At 37.8% G+C, this 17972-nt stretch overlaps 1 protein-coding gene across 1 annotated transcript; it reads left to right on the top strand.

Moving 5' to 3' along the window:
* The first annotated feature begins 1266 nt into the window (after positions 1-1266).
* On the top strand, positions 1267-17261 carry LOC134793610 (putative uncharacterized protein DDB_G0291812). The gene is made up of 4 exons (XM_063765233.1): positions 1267-3552; positions 10729-10920; positions 14568-14749; positions 17067-17261. The coding sequence occupies exons 1-4, from the start codon at positions 1495-1497 to the stop codon at positions 17257-17259; spliced, it is 2625 nt and encodes an 874-aa protein (XP_063621303.1). The 5' UTR covers positions 1267-1494; the 3' UTR covers positions 17260-17261.
* The last annotated feature ends 711 nt before the right edge of the window (positions 17262-17972 follow it).

The following is a 17972-nucleotide window of genomic DNA, read 5'->3' as shown; positions in this document are numbered from 1 at the left end:
GGTAGGTATCGAAAAGATGTCGATTATTGACGGCAAATAGATGTCTGTGATTAAAATGTGCTCAAAATAATATGCAGTAGGTACAGATATATGCTTAATGTATAAAAAATAAAGTTATGGATGCGCAGCGCACACAAATCGCCTTTAAACTAAAATATTAAAGAGTTATTGATTGTTATAGAGGTTCTTAAAGTCAAATACAGAAACTTGCCCCTTAGTTTGACGGTCGAAACAGATGGCGCTGTATTGCTTTGTTTAGTGGGCACTGAAATTTCAAATGTCAACTTTTGACAATCAAAGTACCCGTGTATGATGTACGGAGTTGCGCAGCGCCATCTCGTTTAGCTGTCAAATTCGAAGTACGAAATTATCATAGAGTTGACACATCTTTGCTAAAAGTAGGTAACAGTTTAATACCGACGGTTTTTAAAAAAACTTATAGACTTAAGTAGATAAGCTGACAGCAAAAACATTACGTTAGTAGGTAATAACCATTAGAATTAATATTAGTAAGTATTCTATTCTGGCGCATTTCTACGGGTTATTACGCTTCCTTATAATCCTTATGTATTAGAAGGTCGGCCATCTTGTGGCCTAATACAGAAACTTAAACTTGAAGTAGACTCTTCGTGCCAATAAACGGGGAGCTTCTGTGCTACCCTCTACGGTGCGCTTCCTTTACCTTCACGCGCGCTCCCTCTTCGAGAAGATATTGCCCCAGAGGGCCTAATAACAAAATACGCAAATCAAAATGTCGTTATCTGCCTCTTTTTCACTCTATGCATATTGGAACGATAGAGAGGCATATAATACTTACTGTATACCTACTCTTTGAGCATATAACGAAATTTTGTTTCCCGGTAGGCCCTCAGGGAGTTGTGATAAAACGGGTTGTAAAACTTGTAAATGACACCACTGACACCAGTGTCGTAAATAGTTAGCTACTAAATACCTCCTACCCTTATATTTTTTATTCAAAAATAAATTGTTAAATACATAGTTTCCAATGTATAGGTATGTTATCTAAATGAGGTCATTAACAAAGCTTATTAAAGCGGACCCCGTCACAGTACGGGACAAACGCTAGGAGGATGATGATGATAAACGACATCCATCGTTTAGTGGTGTCGTTAACGATGAGCTGATCAATCACCACGAAGTTTCCTTAATTAAACTTGCTCGTGCTTGACATTTAGGAACACACCTATACAGAATAATAGAAAATAATACCCCAGTTAATGTCACAAAATAATGAAAAGGCGGAAGGTAGATTTGAAACGACACCTCGTTACTGCATATTACATGGTAACGAATTACAAGATTATCGAACTCGAAGCATAATTAGCGGGGAAAATTTGTCGCGGTTAGTAAGCGTGAAGGCTTTCGTTTTCTCATGCTGGGGCGGCGCACGCGCCCGCGCCCGAGCGCCCGCAGTCGCTCCCGGCACTCCACCCGCTGACCACGCTCGGAAAATGTACACAGGACTAGACCATCATGTCTCGTAAAATATTCCGCGCCGCGCTCTTTTACCTACTAGTCCTAAGCCTCGATGCGAAAAAATCCAGGAGAGTCAAAACTACTAAACCAGAAGACGACAGCAGCCCGCAACCAAGTGTAGTTTCATATTCCACGTTTGGCTTTAATGATGTTGGATCTTATGATGGCTTCGTGCCCAGCTCTCCGGACTTTGCTACGTATTTGAGCAGTAATGTTAACAACCAGGATTCTCCTCCTCCGAGGTTGTACGGGCCGGCGTTTCCGTCGTCGTTAGAATCGTCTGGATTCGGTAATATGGAATCACAGCCGCAAGATGGCACATTCAGTTCTGGTGATGACAACAATGCGCAGCCGAGCATATTGCAATATAGTTCAGCATCCTATTTCAACGCTGATAGCAATAATGATCAGGGGCAAAATGGTTCGCCTGAGGAAAAGTACCGACGGATAGTTGACGAAGAGAGCAATTCGCCGGTGTATGGAACCAAGTTGGGTGGCAAAAATAAACATAGATTGTTTAACCAATTTAATGAAACTGCAGCATTTGATGTTTATAGTAACGGAAACTCTCATCCTAGTGAAACAAGATATACACATTTTAAGGTAACTGATGAAACCACTCACGATACAAAGCCAGTATCATATGGTGAGTCGGCGAGCAGCCACCAAAACATTTACAACTACGCTCCAACGTATCCGCCGACCGAAGCAGATGAAATAAAGCCCTCATCTAACAACACATATTCCTTTAATTTTCCCAAAGTAATTGACTTTACCAAATATAAACAATATTATCCTACAGCAGTAGAAAACAAATTCCCTACTGCTACGTTTCAACCCGTAACAACTAAGCAGAAAGAGATTAAACAAAACAATAACTACGACAGTCACAGTAATAATAACTACGAAAGTCAAGGAAATAATAATAATTACGGAAGTCACAACAATAACTTTGACGTGCACAGTAGTAATAAGAACTATGAAAGTCATAGTAGTATCAATTATCCATCGCAACCATTCAAAAATACCTATGAAGTCAAAGAAGAAGATCAAGAAAATGATCTTCCAAAACCAACTTCCTACACAAATAATGCTTATTCAAACAATTTTGTGAGTTACACTAGTCCCAAATCCAGTTTAAAAGATACAAAACCAGATTATGACTACAAGGATAAAGTAAAACCCACTCCGCCATGGTCATATAACAATACTATTAAAAATTGGAGAAACCCCGTGAAAGGCTACGAGTACTCCACTGATTATAGCAACATGAGTTTTAAATATGATACTAGTGTACCAGATAAAGAAAAACATACAAGAAAGAAACCATTTCATAGCTACACAGATGAGCTTACACCCGCAAGCAGCAATGTTGTAGATTTATCCGACTATAAGTTCCCTGAAACTGACTACTCAAACTTTAAGAAGATACCCGGTGTTAAAGCACATTACGAAGACGATGACTATTCCAGCTTACAAACAAAATATAAAGATTTGTTTAAATCTGATGACTACATTAATCAATTTAAGAACCTGTACAGTAACAATAATCCACCGTCAACAAGCTCTCTTTGGGGAAATGTTTACAAAGGCCCGGAATTCACATCTCTGAAATATCCTTCAACAAATTCTCACTTTAGTGATGAGATTACTAGCGATGTAGTTCATATAAAACCCGGTTTAAAGAACAAACAGAAGAATAGATTCAGTCATAATAAATACAGTGATAGTAAACCAAGTGAATGGTCATTTCAAAATAAATACAGGCCTTATAAAGCTAACAAGCCTAACGATTGGACCAAAGATGTGTCTCTGACGAGATTCAAGTCAGAGGAAGACTTGTTAGGTCTCAGAACTCACGATACATCACACCCTTCATATATACCCTCGTATAAGCCATTTAACGATGTATCAGACGAATTCGACTACAAGAAGCTCGTAGAAAAATGGCGGCAATCCTACCTGAAATCAAAATACAAGGAATCGTTCCGCGATTTCGAGACCTATGCGTCAGATGCGAAGCCCGTACATGTACCAATACCGAAGCCATACGCGGTAAGTCTTAAAAAATAATCAATATCCATTTAATTAGTCTTGAAATTATTCGAATAGTTGTCTCAGTATAAGATTTAGTAAAAAATGAACAAAAACCATATAGAGGAATGCGGATCAGAAAAGCTGGCAGCACGCGTCTCGCACTGATTTCCTCCGCTCGGGTAAGATGACGCGCGTGCGGCCCAGAGAAATCATGAAACAAAACACGGCAATTTCATTCAGTCATGCGTTTGCTCGTGTTTCTGTCTTGGGTGTGGGCTATAAAATTATATATTTACGACCATTAGATACCTATCCTCGTAGGTAAGTAAGAGTAGGTGACCTACAAATTAAATTCGAGCGCAAAAATTGCCTTGGGTCTTACGAGGCTATACCTAAAGACAATAACACAACCGATTCTTAAAAATCTATAATTACGAATATTGGTTTTTGGTTGTGCTATTTTGGGATTTAAGTATTGTACTCTGCAAAACTTTCGTGTAACTACAAGTAAAAATATAATTTACCCATGTATGTAGTTTGCTTCTTCCTTCTAAAAGTCCCGTCGATAGATAAATTTGCCTATTTCAACTCAAACGTCACTGAAAGTGAAACGGAGGTTTGCAAGTAATTGACCAGAAGTACAGGGATAATCAATGGTTTTGCATAATGGACGCCCTAGGTCCATCGTCAGGCGTTACGGAACATTGGCTCTTCTAAGTTATATGAGTAAGATTGCTTTCACTAGCGGTCAGATAATTAGAGTTTGAATAAAAGTTGATCGAATAAAATAATAGTGATTAAAAACCGGAACATGGTTTCCTTGAGTTGTAGTTGTGGTCTAATTTGTGGCAATAAACTCATTTCCATTTCGGATACAGTCGCTTATAAATTACGATAAGTTTACGATATTACATACAATCTCATGTTACATAGTCGATGACGTCCGTGCTTTACCTTGACGGTAAAAATTTCTGTTGATGTGGACGTCCACGGAAAAGTATAAAAGCCCCCAATAAAGCCAAGAATTGGGTCACAGCTCACAGCACTGCTGTATCTTATACTAGCTGTGCCCGCGGCTCCGCCCGCGTGGAATTCGGTCTGTGTCAGTAAGCGGCTAATTTCTAATCCTAATTTCTCTCCCTCTCCCCTGGAGGCGGAACTTGAAGTAAAGTTGACAGATGGATATGCTAGAGGACTGTAGTCCAGATAAAATATTTTACAATTAGGTACCACTAAATAAAACTACACTCCAAAGTCAATAGTTTTTTCGCCCTTATTCAAATTTTACACGTGACTTAAACGACAGAGTAGTAGGTGTATATCGGACGATACAGTACCTAAGCCGTAAAGGGGCACACTGATTAACAGTCCGCCGGACGGTATCGGCCTGTCAGTTGTTCGGAACTGTCAAAATTTTGTTCTAACTGACAGGCCGATACCGTCCGGCGGACTGTTAATCAGTGGGCCCCTTAAGGTATACGCGCGCGAGTGAAAGCGAAGCGGCCTGCCTGGCTAGACCGCCACTCACCGTGGTCTTCTTCAGACTCCTGAGGAAGACCACGTGCCCCTTGTAACCTCAATGCGTTGCAAGACTTTCGGGAATGATTCGATTTTTTTCGGGAATGCATGGTAATGCGTATAAAATGCGAGTCCCAAATCGTTTGACTCCGCAAACGACCAGTGCCGGATTAAGATATTTTGATGCCCTAAGCATTTCTAGACCATGGTGCCCCCTCATCAAGATTACATTGAATTTTTTTGGTTAATTGAGTGACGTTTCATTGCCGCATTACAGCTGAGAATGGAAATTAATCACATCATTTTATCACGACAATTGACAGTGCCGCAGCAGTAACGTTGCAACAGAGTACCTAATGCTGCTGCAGTCGCCACCCGAATGTCACCTTTATCATATCTTAGAATGTTATTGAAAACGCAAGCGAAGCGAGCGCGAAATTTTTTCGATATATTAACGCAATTTTATAGACAGTTGTACATTTTTACTTTTAGTATGGAAATCAGTCACATAATTTAATCACGAAAATTGACAGTGCTGCAGCAGTAACGTTGCAACAGAGTAATACTGCTGCAGTCGCCATAGCTTAGAAATTGATTGAAACCGCGAGCGAAGCGAGCGCGAAATTTTTTCGATATAAATCGGCAATTTGATAGACAGTTGTACATTTTTACTTTTAGTATCGAAATCAGTCACATCATTTAATCACGAAAATTGACAGTGCTGCAGCAGTAACGTTGCAACAGAGTAATACTGCTGCAGTCGCCATAGCTTAGAAATTGATTGAAACCGCGAGCGAAGCGAGCGCGAAATTTTTTCGATATAAATCGGCAATTTGATAGACAGTTGTACATTTTTACTTTTAGTATGGAAATCAGTCACATCATTTTATCACGAAAATTGACAGTGCTGCAGCAGCAACGTTGCAACAGAGTAATGCTGCTGCAGTCGCCATATCTTAGAAAGTTATTGAAAACGCGAGCGAAGCGAGCGCGAAAATTTTTCGATATAAAAACGCAATTTGATAGACAGAGTTGTACATTTTTACTTTTAGTATGGAAATCAGTCACATCATTTTGTCACGAAAATTGACAGTGCTACAGCAGTAACGTTGTAACAGAGTAATGCTGCTGCAGTCGCCATATCTTAGAAATTGATTGAAAACGCGAGCGAAGTGAGCGCGAAATTTTTTCGATATAAATAGGCAATTTGATAGACAGAGTTGTACATTTTTACTTTTAGTATGGAAATCAGTCACATCATTTTATCACGAAAATTGACAGTGCTGCAGCAGCAACGTTGCAACAGAGTAATGCTGCTGCAGTCGCCATATCTTAGAAAGTGATTGAAAACGCGAGCGAAGCGAGCGCGAAAATTTTTCGATATAAAAACGCAATTTGATAGAACAGTTGTACATTTTTACTTTTAGTATGGAAATCAGTCACATAATTTAATCACGAAAATTGACAGTGCTGCAGCAGTAACGTTGCAACAGAGTAATACTGCTGCAGTCGCCATAGCTTAGAAATAGATTGAAAACGCGAGCGAAGCGAGCGCGAAATTTTTTCGATATAAATCGGCAATTTGATAGACAGTTGTACATTTTTACTTTTAGTATGGAAATCAGTCACATCATTTTATCACGAAAATTGACAGTGCTACAGCAGTAACGTTGCAACAGAGTAATGCTGCTGCAGTCGCCATATCTTAGAAAGTAATAGAAAACGCGAGCGAAGCGAGCCCGAACATTTTTCCATATAAAAACGCAATTAGATAGACAGTTAGACAGTTGTACATTTTTACTTTTAGTATGGAAGTCAGTCACATCATTTTATCACGAAATTGACAGTGCTGTAGCAGCAACGTTGCAACAGAGTAATGCTGCTGCAGTCGCCATATCCTAGAAAGTTATTGAAAACGCGAGCGAAGCGAGCGCGAAAATTTTTCGATATAAGTATTATTAATTTATTAAATCAACATAATTATTCAATTATTTTTGTTGATATCCGTGTCTTCTAAACTTAGAGTTAATTTGGAAAAATCTTTCCTCGGTGGCTTATTCATGTCACAACGTATTAAATTCAGCGCCATCTGTTAGTTTACCAGGGTACTCAATAGTGGTAGCACATATTTGAAAAACGTTTGCCCCTCCTTCCTAAGTAGCGCCATAAGATTCAGGGGCAAACTTAAGTCAATCGCGTGTTGTGGCTACCCCCCCTTTTAGGGGTTGAATTTTTATACCCTATAACCTGGCCGGGAATTTTCTCGACAGATTAGTAAAGTTTTCATCAAAATCCGTTCAGCCGTTTTCACGTGATGCGCGTTCAAATAAACAGACAAACAGATAAACAGATAAACAGACAAACAGACAAAAATTCTAAAAACTTTTGGAACGTGTTCTGTTATCGATTCTAAGTATCCCCAGCCAACTTTTTTCCAAATATCTTCCATGTACAGACTTTCGACCGTCTTCAGCTTTATTATATGTATAGATAGATGACTTAAGCAAAGTTATTATCGAACACCAATGTTTTACTTATCATCATGCTATCAACATTATCAACAAGCAGGGTTGGGCAAAATACTGGCTTCCACGTATTTCAAATACAAATTACAAAATACATTTTTAAAAGTATTTGAAATACCAAATACAAATTACTTTGGTGACGGGTATTTGAAATACAAAATACAAATTACAGTGTTTAAAATAATGTATTTCAAATACAAAATACAAAATACCTTTCAATTTTTTTGTTTAATCATTTAGTTTTTTTAACGAATATCCTTTCCTAAAAACTTATAGGGTCATTGCGCTAGTTTTCGTCCACTTGACGAAATTTGAATATAAACCTACATTGCTGCACAAATTTGGACTGATTTCAATCCTTAATGTCGAAACAATATATATATCTGTCTACATATCAAAATTATGGACCAGACCAGGACTGGTCCATAAATTCAAAGTCGCTCAGCGAGCTATGGAAAGGGCTATGCTCGGAGTCTCTCTGAGGGATCGTATTCGAAATGAAGTTATCCGTCAGAGAACTAAAGTCGTCGACATAGCCCACCGGATTAGCAAGCTGAAGTAGCAGTGGGCCGATCATATTAGCCGTAGAACCGATAACCGTTGGGGTAGACGAGTTCTCGAGTGGAGACCGCGCATCGGCAAACGTAGCGTAGGACGCCCTCAGACTAGATGGAGCGATGACCTTCGCAAGGCGGCTGGCAAGAGCTGGTTCAGAGTTGCCGCAAATCGTGTTCAATGGCGTGCAATAGGAGAGGCCTATGTCCAGCAGTGGACGAGAGTAGGCTGATGATGATGATGATGATGATATCAAAATTATATTTCGCAAATAGTAAATTAAAAATGAAATATATTATTTGCTAATCCGTCAAGTAGTCTAAAACTAGAGCATGGACGGAAACTACTGCAATGACCCTATACCCTGGCTGTTGAAGAAAAGTTCCGCGCAGAATAGCTCGCGCATTGTATTTGCCCTCGTACAAGTCGTACATTATATTTAAATAAACGTTCCATTTTAGGATTATAGAATTTAATAAAATGTATTTTGTAGAAATGTATTTTGATGCTTGAAGTATTTGAAATACAAAATACAAAATACATGTGAGTGCAGTATTTGAAATACCAAATACAAAATACTTTTCCAGGTAGTATTTGAAATACAAATACAAAATACAAAAATGTATTTCAAATACGTATTTCAAATACATGTAATTGAAATACTGCCCAACCCTGTCAACAAGAACATGATTGACGCAGCAGACATGTCATGAATAACGTTTTACGGTCATACTTGAGCACGGTGCAATTTATTAGCAAACAATTATTGGTTCGCGTGCGACTGAAAATGCTAATGTAGCGATTTACATATGCGCAAGAGTTTCCTCCATTCACGGGTAATCTGTGGACATTATAAATAAATGCGTGTGCGTGTATTGCTATGATACGATGCTATGTTAAAATTTTTCTAATATATTAGGTAAATACGGAATTGAATGGAAGCTTACATTATAGCTGCTTTTGCGTTGCACATTGGTTGTGGACTCCGTGTGGTCCTTAAATATCTAATCTAGGTAATGTTGTTATCTATCTGACTATAATAGGTTAGGCACAAACTTAACATTTTAATTTTTAATCACGTAGAGTATGTATGCTGTATATGATACGTTTGAATTCTTAGGTAGGCATTCCTTCGTGTTCAACCACATCGTCAAAATTACTCTTCCTATTTCGTTGAAAGAGCCAATCCCTTTTTCCAGTTAGTTATTAGTACCACAAAGGACTAGTACGTTTGACTATTAAACGATTTTTGTATACCTTCGTCCGCAGTTCCATTAAATTTCACGTAGCCACCAAAACGCGTTCTCTGTTTTAAGCACTTAAGCGAATGGTTGCTTTTTCATGTAAGATTTACAATACGTACTTACCTAGTCGATAGTTACAGTTACAGTGAGCAATTGAGCATGCACCTTGTCTCAGGCGAGACGCCGCTTGGCACGATTGTTGCTTGGATCAAAATGAGCTCATCCAGCGTTCTAGCTAAGCGATTGACCTCCCATCTCAAGTAGAGATGAGGAGGGAAGCTCCAGTGATCAAGTCTGTGCTCTACTTCTATTTACCTGTTGTTACGTACTTAACGTAATGTAATTTACAAATTACAAGTAATAGATAATTTACAAGTAACATAGAACTACTTTTAGTAGCATAGTATAAGGTGTCTAAAGGCAAAATTACTGCACAAAAGCACTTTGTACTTAGTCCCACGCCGGAAGGACATTAAGTAACCTGCGTCGATACGGTCTGTTTTCACAATAAAAGCTTAATCTGGGTATCAAATCCTTTAAACAATACTTGCAGACAGGTACTGTCTGTTTTCACAAAAAGCTCACTCTGGGTATCATGGTCTAGTTCTAATATTGTTTACAATCGTGATATAATGGAGAGCTTTTCAGTCGAGTACCTTGTTTACTGAGTGGCCTAAGTAAGGAACGAGATTGAATATAATTAAACAAAATTAGATAGTTACCTACATAATAATATCTTAGTAAATAAACTGATAGAACAAAAGTGAAAAGACATCAACGAGCTTCTTTTTTCAGTAATATGGTCAAGCGCGAGCGGCATACCTATATATTTATAACTTATTATGTAGTTATGTCTACCTACATGTAGTATTGTGATATACTACATATATAACGATGTTTCGCAAATAAGATCCGAAAAAAGTCATTGGTATATAGGAGCTGGGGTTTGAAAGTCGCACGCTCTTACCGCTAGGCTACCAGCGCTTATTGCAGAGCCCACAATGACGAAATTAATCTTTACCAAAAAAGGAACGACATCACACTATAAAATACTTTTTTAAAGGTAATTCACGAGTTAGTTTAAAAATAGCAAAATCAAGATCGCATCGTCCGATCCTGACGTAAAATTTAAAAAAATACCTAAGTACAAATAATAATTTAATCATAAAAAAAATATATTATAATAAATACTATATATCAATCAATCCCTAAAATAAATACCTAAATACCTAAAAATAAATAAGATACCTAAATACCTAAAGTAAATACGTAAGTATATACATTTCCTATTTCCGAAGTTAGGCAAAACAATGAATACCTACGCAAAATTTCACTCGCCCCGTCCTCCGCAGATCGAAGTGCCACGGCCGGTGATCGTGCCGGTGCCGGAGCCGTACCCGGTCCGGGTGCCGATACCCAAGCCGGTAGCCGTGCCGGTAATCAAAGAGCTCAACGTGCGGATCGAGAAACCCGTACCCTACCCGGTCTATAAAAAGGTCCCATACCCGGTGGAAAAACTTGTACCCGTGCCTGTTGAAAAGCAGGTCAGTTTTTTTTATAATTAGGTTTTCATAAAAGTTTACCTTTAGCCCTTTTCAGAATTAGAATTTTATGTGTTAAAAAATTTACCATTCAAAATCGTTCTGATGAAAGAATCATTTTCTAATTTATTCATCTTTAAAATAATTATGTACGAGTATATGGATAATGTTTGGTCACAAAGCAAAGGCCTCGAAATAGAAAACGGTTTACTTTGTTTGAAAAAAAAATGAAAATATCCAGACAATTTGAATGCTTATAAGAGTAAATAATACTCCTAATATTTACTAAGAAGAATATAGATGTATATAGATGTATAATAATAATGGTTAAAAGGTAAACTATTGTAAAAATAACTAATCAAGGCTTGAAATAATTGAAATGTATTAAATATGTTGTTTTTTGCTTACATAGACACGCTTATAATACGAGTAAGTAATTAAATAATATAATTTTATGTAGGTCAATGCGTAGCACTATATTAAAATGATATGAGTATTTATCATTATGCAAATAACATATGATTTATTATATTTATCTCAGTTGGACGTGGGTTTATATTCCGATATATTGCGTTGCTGGCAGCTTTTTGTATCCGTAGATTATACGAGTATCTACTTATTACTGCCATTAATAATACATATTGTGGTACACATATTTATTACACACATTGGTGGAATTTGTATATTTATATTTTTTATGTATAAAGCTAATATACAGGTGCGTTGATGCTTTTGCTTTCATTCTGGTATTAATTTACTGAATACATAGGCACTGCTTAATTGACTCTAATTTTAACGTAACTTGCTGCGGCTCTTTAATTAAGTACTTAATCAACAATGAACAATGACAGGCTTGTTATTCGCTGAGCTATATACTTAACGAGTGAACGTTTTTGCGTGTGTCTTATCGAGATACAGGCATAATGTCTTGTGTAAACTAGACGAGATTCTAGAATAGATAATTAATTAAAATATTTTTTACTGAATTTAATTTCAATGTATTATCTGATCGAAAAAACCTGGAGTCTGGCTCACTTGCTGACATTAATAAAAATCTCATAAGCATTTATCTACTGACGAGTATTACGAGTTAAGTAGTGTAATGACAATCTTAAAGTTAGATATAATAATTAATAATACAGGGTGGCGCCTGTATAGGATTATAATTAAATTATTTTAATGATAATTGGACGTGGTTAAGCAAAACTGTGTTAACCGACAAAATGACAAATTTTGAGTTATATATACCAAACGATTCCTTAGACAATAATCTATATTTTTTTAAAGAAATCGTATACTTATTCAAAAAATATAATAAATGTAAAAATATATGTTTTATTTAAAAACACATCGTCAGTTGTTTCAAACCATCTGTTTGCGTAGATTTTATTCGGTAATTCCGATTTTATAAGTAGAAATTGTTGTTTAAGTAGTAATTACTCATATTTTATACATATAATGAATACATAGCATTACTTTTTAATGATTAATAAAAAGATATTTCATGCCGGTATTAACACCAATAAAAATTTAAAAATAAGTAAAAATAAAATCAACATGTTATTTTTTGGATGCTGTTGCCGAAAACAAGAGATCGCGTGCTTGTGAGCCTCATAAAAGAAAAAAAAAAAGGCTGCAAAACCATACTTCAGAGCAGGGAAAACACTTGGAGGACAAGTCAATTAACTTAGAGCTGGTCTCAAAATTAGATACATTAGTCGCAGAAACACTCACATCCATTTTCAATATTCCTTTTGACGATAGATCTTGGACCCAGGCTAGCCTACCCATTAGGTTCGGCGGCCTCGGTATCAGCAAAGTTTCTTGTGTTGCTCTACCTGCGTTCTGCGTTTCCTCGGTGCACGGTGCTCAAAGCCTTATAGGGAAAATATTAGATCCTATCTCTATATTATATTAGATCTATGGAGGCCGCACACTGCTCTGAGGCAGTTGGGACAGTTTATAGACCAAACGTTCTTGCGTTTGGTCTATAAACTGTCCCAACACAGACCCGCCTGCCAATCCCTTCTCGCAGAGGCAATGTAAAGAACGCAGGTAGAGCAACACAAGAAATTTTGCGGATACCGAGGCCGCCGAACCTAATGGGACGAGCCGCTCTGTCAACTAGTACGGAAAAACCTTTTACATACGTCAACTAGTTCGGCAGACCGAGCTCGTCTCCGCTTGCATCTGCGGAGTGGGAGTGGGGTCTGTGGTTGCAGGCGCTAACCTCTCCAAACATAGGTACTTTTCTAGATAACACCACCTTCCGCCTGGCAGCTAGCTTACGTTTGGGGGCATCAACAAACCAGCCACATCGCTGTCAATGCGGCGCCATGGTGGACATACTGGGCCACCATGGCCTCTCTTGTGTCCGGAGCGCTGGTAGAATCCCCCACCACGCCAGCCTCAACGACGTCATCCGAAGGGCCCTTGTCAGTGCCAAGATACCCTCGAGCCCAACGGTCTGGCCAGGGTCGAAGGCAAGAGGCCTGACGGAATGACGCTGGTGCCTTTGAGTATGGGTCGGCCACTTGTCTGGGACGCTACCTGCGTAGATACCCTGGCGCCGTCCCATATTCCAAGCACCAAAGTTGGTGCGGCCTCATCCTCAGCCGAAAGCCTCAAACGTCGCAAATATGCGACACTAGGTAGTAGCTACATATTTGCGGCGTTTGGGGTGGAAACCCTGGGGCCGTGGGGACCTAGCGCGCGTAGTTTAAGTTTCTTTAATCGCTTGATCATAGTTTTTTGTCGCAGGCTCCGTTTCTTCTTCGTTTTATTCTTGACATTATTCCCTATTTTAAGTATGTCTCATTATCTGTTTTACAATATTGTGTTATGAGTTTTGACGCTAAGTAGATTTTTAGTAACATTTTAACGTTTAGCAATGATGGGTTATGACACTTATTGACTCATTTTGCGTTAGAAAATTGTTGTTTTGACATTTCGCAATAACAATATTTGTCTATTTAATGGTCATCAAAAGAATTTATGATGTTATACGTTAGTAAAATAGCATCCTCAACAACACCAATAATGAATGAACACGTCATAGTTACAAATTTCAGAAATTGTGTACAAGCTTGACAAAAGAAATAGTTACATCTTTAAGCACGATTATCTCAAAATGGCGAATATGTGGGTTGACACAGTTTTGCTTAACCACGTCCAATTACATTAATGGTTAAATTTACTCGTAATTTAATTAATGAGTTTTAATATAATCACCGAAAAACTACTATAATACATTACTGAACTAGTATGTAAGTATGACACTGAATATTTCCCTTGATTTTTAAGTACTTACACCCTCCCCTGCTTTTTAAGTACCTACTTCCATATACATATACATGTCAATTTGGGTTAAGAAGAGAAACCTTATTTTGAGATTAATTAATTAATCTCTTCTTCTTCTTCCTCGCGTTATCCCGGCAATTTGCCACGGCTCATGGGAGCCTGGGGTCCGCTTGACAACTAAACCCAAGAATTGACGTAGGCACCAGTTTTTACCATTAATTAATCTCTTTAATATAATCCGTGCAATATGAAGTTTAATCAACATTAAGCTCTTAAATATGATTTCGTGATATCGTAAAATTAAGTCTGTGAAGATTACTTTACAATGAATACTAACTTTTATAATTTAGGTACACGTTCCAGTGGTGAAGCCATATCCAGTGCCCGTGCCGCACATAAGGCCGGTGTTCCACCACACGCGGCCCCACGACGAGCTGGAGGACGCCGGTACGGACGATGAGGAGGATTATCTACCGCGCCCTGATGGCTACAGGACGAGTAAGAAAGTGCCGTTTTCTAAGCGGCCCAACAGGTGAGACTTGATTACATTAGTATCACTCAACTTTTGACCCTCTGCTGCATATTAGGGTAAGTGCTCCATTATACGGCCTGCAATTAAACAAAAAAATGCATGAAGAATGAAAGTTTGAGGCCTGTAACAAGGGGAAATGGTAAGATTTTATGTCATAGCTAAAATATTTTTTGCGATTTCGCAGTTGGGGAGCCGACGATGCTAAATGTGTAGTTACCCGAGCGTCGTACCACAGATCTATTGGAATCGAAATATTAGATGATAAGAAGAAAAAAAAGTTATATAAAGTTTTTTTTTCCAGCGAGCCGGAAAGCGTCTACAATTTTGTTTTAATTTCGAGAGGTTGGTGGAGGGTTAAAAAATCGTTAAGCAGTTTGAGGATTTGATCGTTTTTGTCCACCTTAATACTATATTTTTTCTATAACTTAATATAACACTTATTTGTAGGCATTTTCTTAATCAAACGAACACAAGTTTGACGCCTAATTTTCACATTGAAACCGTCAGATTAAGGAAATGCGTGCAAATAATTATCAGATTTAGTAATAGCACAATTATAGCGTTAATTTGGACTAATCTGCTTAACAATTTGTTGAACCCCCCACCAACCAATGGCTCAACATAGACGGCTAAAAGGGGTAAAGGTAGACTACACGGGATAGCAAGATATCACTCATATCTTAATCTGACGCGCTCGAGTAACTACAAAAATCCCCTCTTGGGCTCCCCTAGGTACTACAAAACACTTTCATTTTACACAAATTAGTAAAATAGCATAAAACAATATAAGTATTTATTTTTTTCATTCATCTCATTGAAAAAAATGTATGTTGATTCGCTACATAAAACAGTAATATTTAATTATTCGCCCCTGTTAGTCTAGTTACATGCCCCACACTATGTAAAGTATACTTGTGCACTAGATTTAGGCTAACGACAGGAGACACTAAAAATGGAAAAAAAAAATGTAACACCGTTTATAATGCGATATTTATATTTTTAATAATTCTCAGTATCAGTTTTCATTAGCCCAAATCTATTATTTCATTAAATAAAATGGATTCGACGAATCACTGTCAAAAATGGAAAGTGAGTGCAGTCACTGCTGCAAACGTTATCAATTATCATCAAAAAAACGTAATAGCGCACATTAACCGTTTTTCAGGAAACATTGTAATATCAATGCATAATTACAGCACTTTAAGCAGTCTAACATCGTGCGTGCATTACATAACATACCGACAGTGTTGTAACTCATGATTCTCATGAAACATGCGACTGAAGTTCAAAGACTTCTTTAATAGGTTGTGTTTTAATATTACGATTGATATAGGTAGGGGAGACCGAGGTGAGTTGTGACAGAGGAGAGTTGTGACATAGTCGATTTTTAGGGTTCCGTACCCAAAGGGTAAAACGGGACCCTATTACTAAGACTTCGCTGTCCGTCCGTCCGTCCGTCCGTCCGTCCGTCTGTCACCAGGCTGTATCTCACGAACCGTGATAGCTAGACAGTTGAAATTCACAGATGATGTATTTCTGTTGCCGCTATAACAACAAATACTAAAAACAGAATAAAATAAAGATTTAAATGGGGCTCCCATACAACAAACGTGATTTTTGACCAAAGTTAAGCAACGTCGGGAGTGGTCAGTACTTGGATGGGTGACCGTTTTTTTTGTTTTTTTTTTTTTTTTTTTTTTTTGCATTATGGTACGGAACCCTTCGTGCGCGAGTCCGACTCGCACTTGCCCGGTTTTTTTTGGAATCTATTAACTAAAAACTAGTTCGCAATAGCGCGCGTTTATTAGTTCAAGTTACGAGCTAACAGTTATTAGATTCCAAAAAATCGACAATGTCACAACTCTCATCTGTCACAACTCACCTCGGTCTCCCCTACAATCGCCTGCGCTCGCGGTTTTCCACCCTTAGGGCGATACTCGTTTGAACGCATTTGAACCCCTACCAGGCATTTTTTTCTTAATTGGAACACCGCGAGCGCAGGAGATTGTACAATATATGTATATACCCGTATTATATTTTGATGCGTTTTATGTATTTCTATAAACATGAGGTATATACAAGTGATTTAATTTGTGGTGCAATAAGATTAAACAATGGAAGTCCATGTGCAGAAGCTGTGCTACATACATACCTACCTACTTGTAGGACTAGAGACCATTCTTCGCGAAGGAATGATACATGCTCTAAACATGTTGGTCTAAACATTCTACAAAGCCAAATTAAGCTTCCTACCATTGCAATAGTCACAAGAATGTTGGGCTATTATAAAAAAAAACTTCAAATTTCACTATTTCAGCCCGCGCTACCGCGACCGGCCGCGTAGGCCCCAACGAGCCCCGTACTACGACCGGAACAGAAGGCAGTGGCCAGACAGGAGGCCTACCAGGAGGCCCTCGGAGCTCCGCCCTTCGCCGTTTAGATCTCCCTACGATGATGAGTTTGAACGCAGTGACTACTACCTGCACTGCCAGAGAACCAGACTCTGTTAGCGTTATTTGTTTACTTCCTCAGTGAGACTGGTTTAAATTATGTGATGAAGCAAGCTTTGTAATAGTACCTATCTAATATTTATGTGACTGCTTTAAATCAATTCTTCTGTTTTTCAGAGATTTTCGAAATTTGAATGTCATTGTCAGTTAAATTAAATTTAAATTAAATCGATATCAACATTATTCTTACGCAATAATAAGATTTTCACATATAAGAATGTTCTAACAAAATAGTTTATGCTGGTTGTAATTTGCGATTGTTGAACGCAACATAGATAAAATTTCTTGAAGAATAGTCTATGAATAAAAGCAGTTTCCAATCACTGGTAAAAGCAGTTTATGGGCTCATTTGAATGTGAGAGTTGCGTATGAATATCAAATATAATTTACCTTTTTCAGCGTATAATGATTACCGTAAGTACGCTCTATCAAAACAGTAAGTAGCTTATTTTTTATATTTTGACTATGTGCCAATACGTATAACTTCTTCTTAAAATTCTGTTAATTAGTTGTTTAATTTGAACAAAGAATGAATAGCATTTTGTTATATTTGTATAGTAAATGTTAAGTGTTATAGATTGAGTAAATATTTGTAATAAATAAGGTTGTTTTCTTTTCTTAGGGAGACCACTCGTGTTTAGCACTGAATACTCATTAAAATTATGAAATACATTCGCTGCCCCACTATTACAGGGTTCTATGTTACAGTTGAA

The sequence above is a fragment of the Cydia splendana genome, chromosome 9, assembly GCF_910591565.1.
Source record: "Cydia splendana chromosome 9, ilCydSple1.2, whole genome shotgun sequence".
NCBI classification, from domain to species: Eukaryota; Metazoa; Arthropoda; class Insecta; order Lepidoptera; family Tortricidae; genus Cydia; species Cydia splendana.
This window is presented reverse-complemented; position numbering and strand designations above follow the sequence as displayed.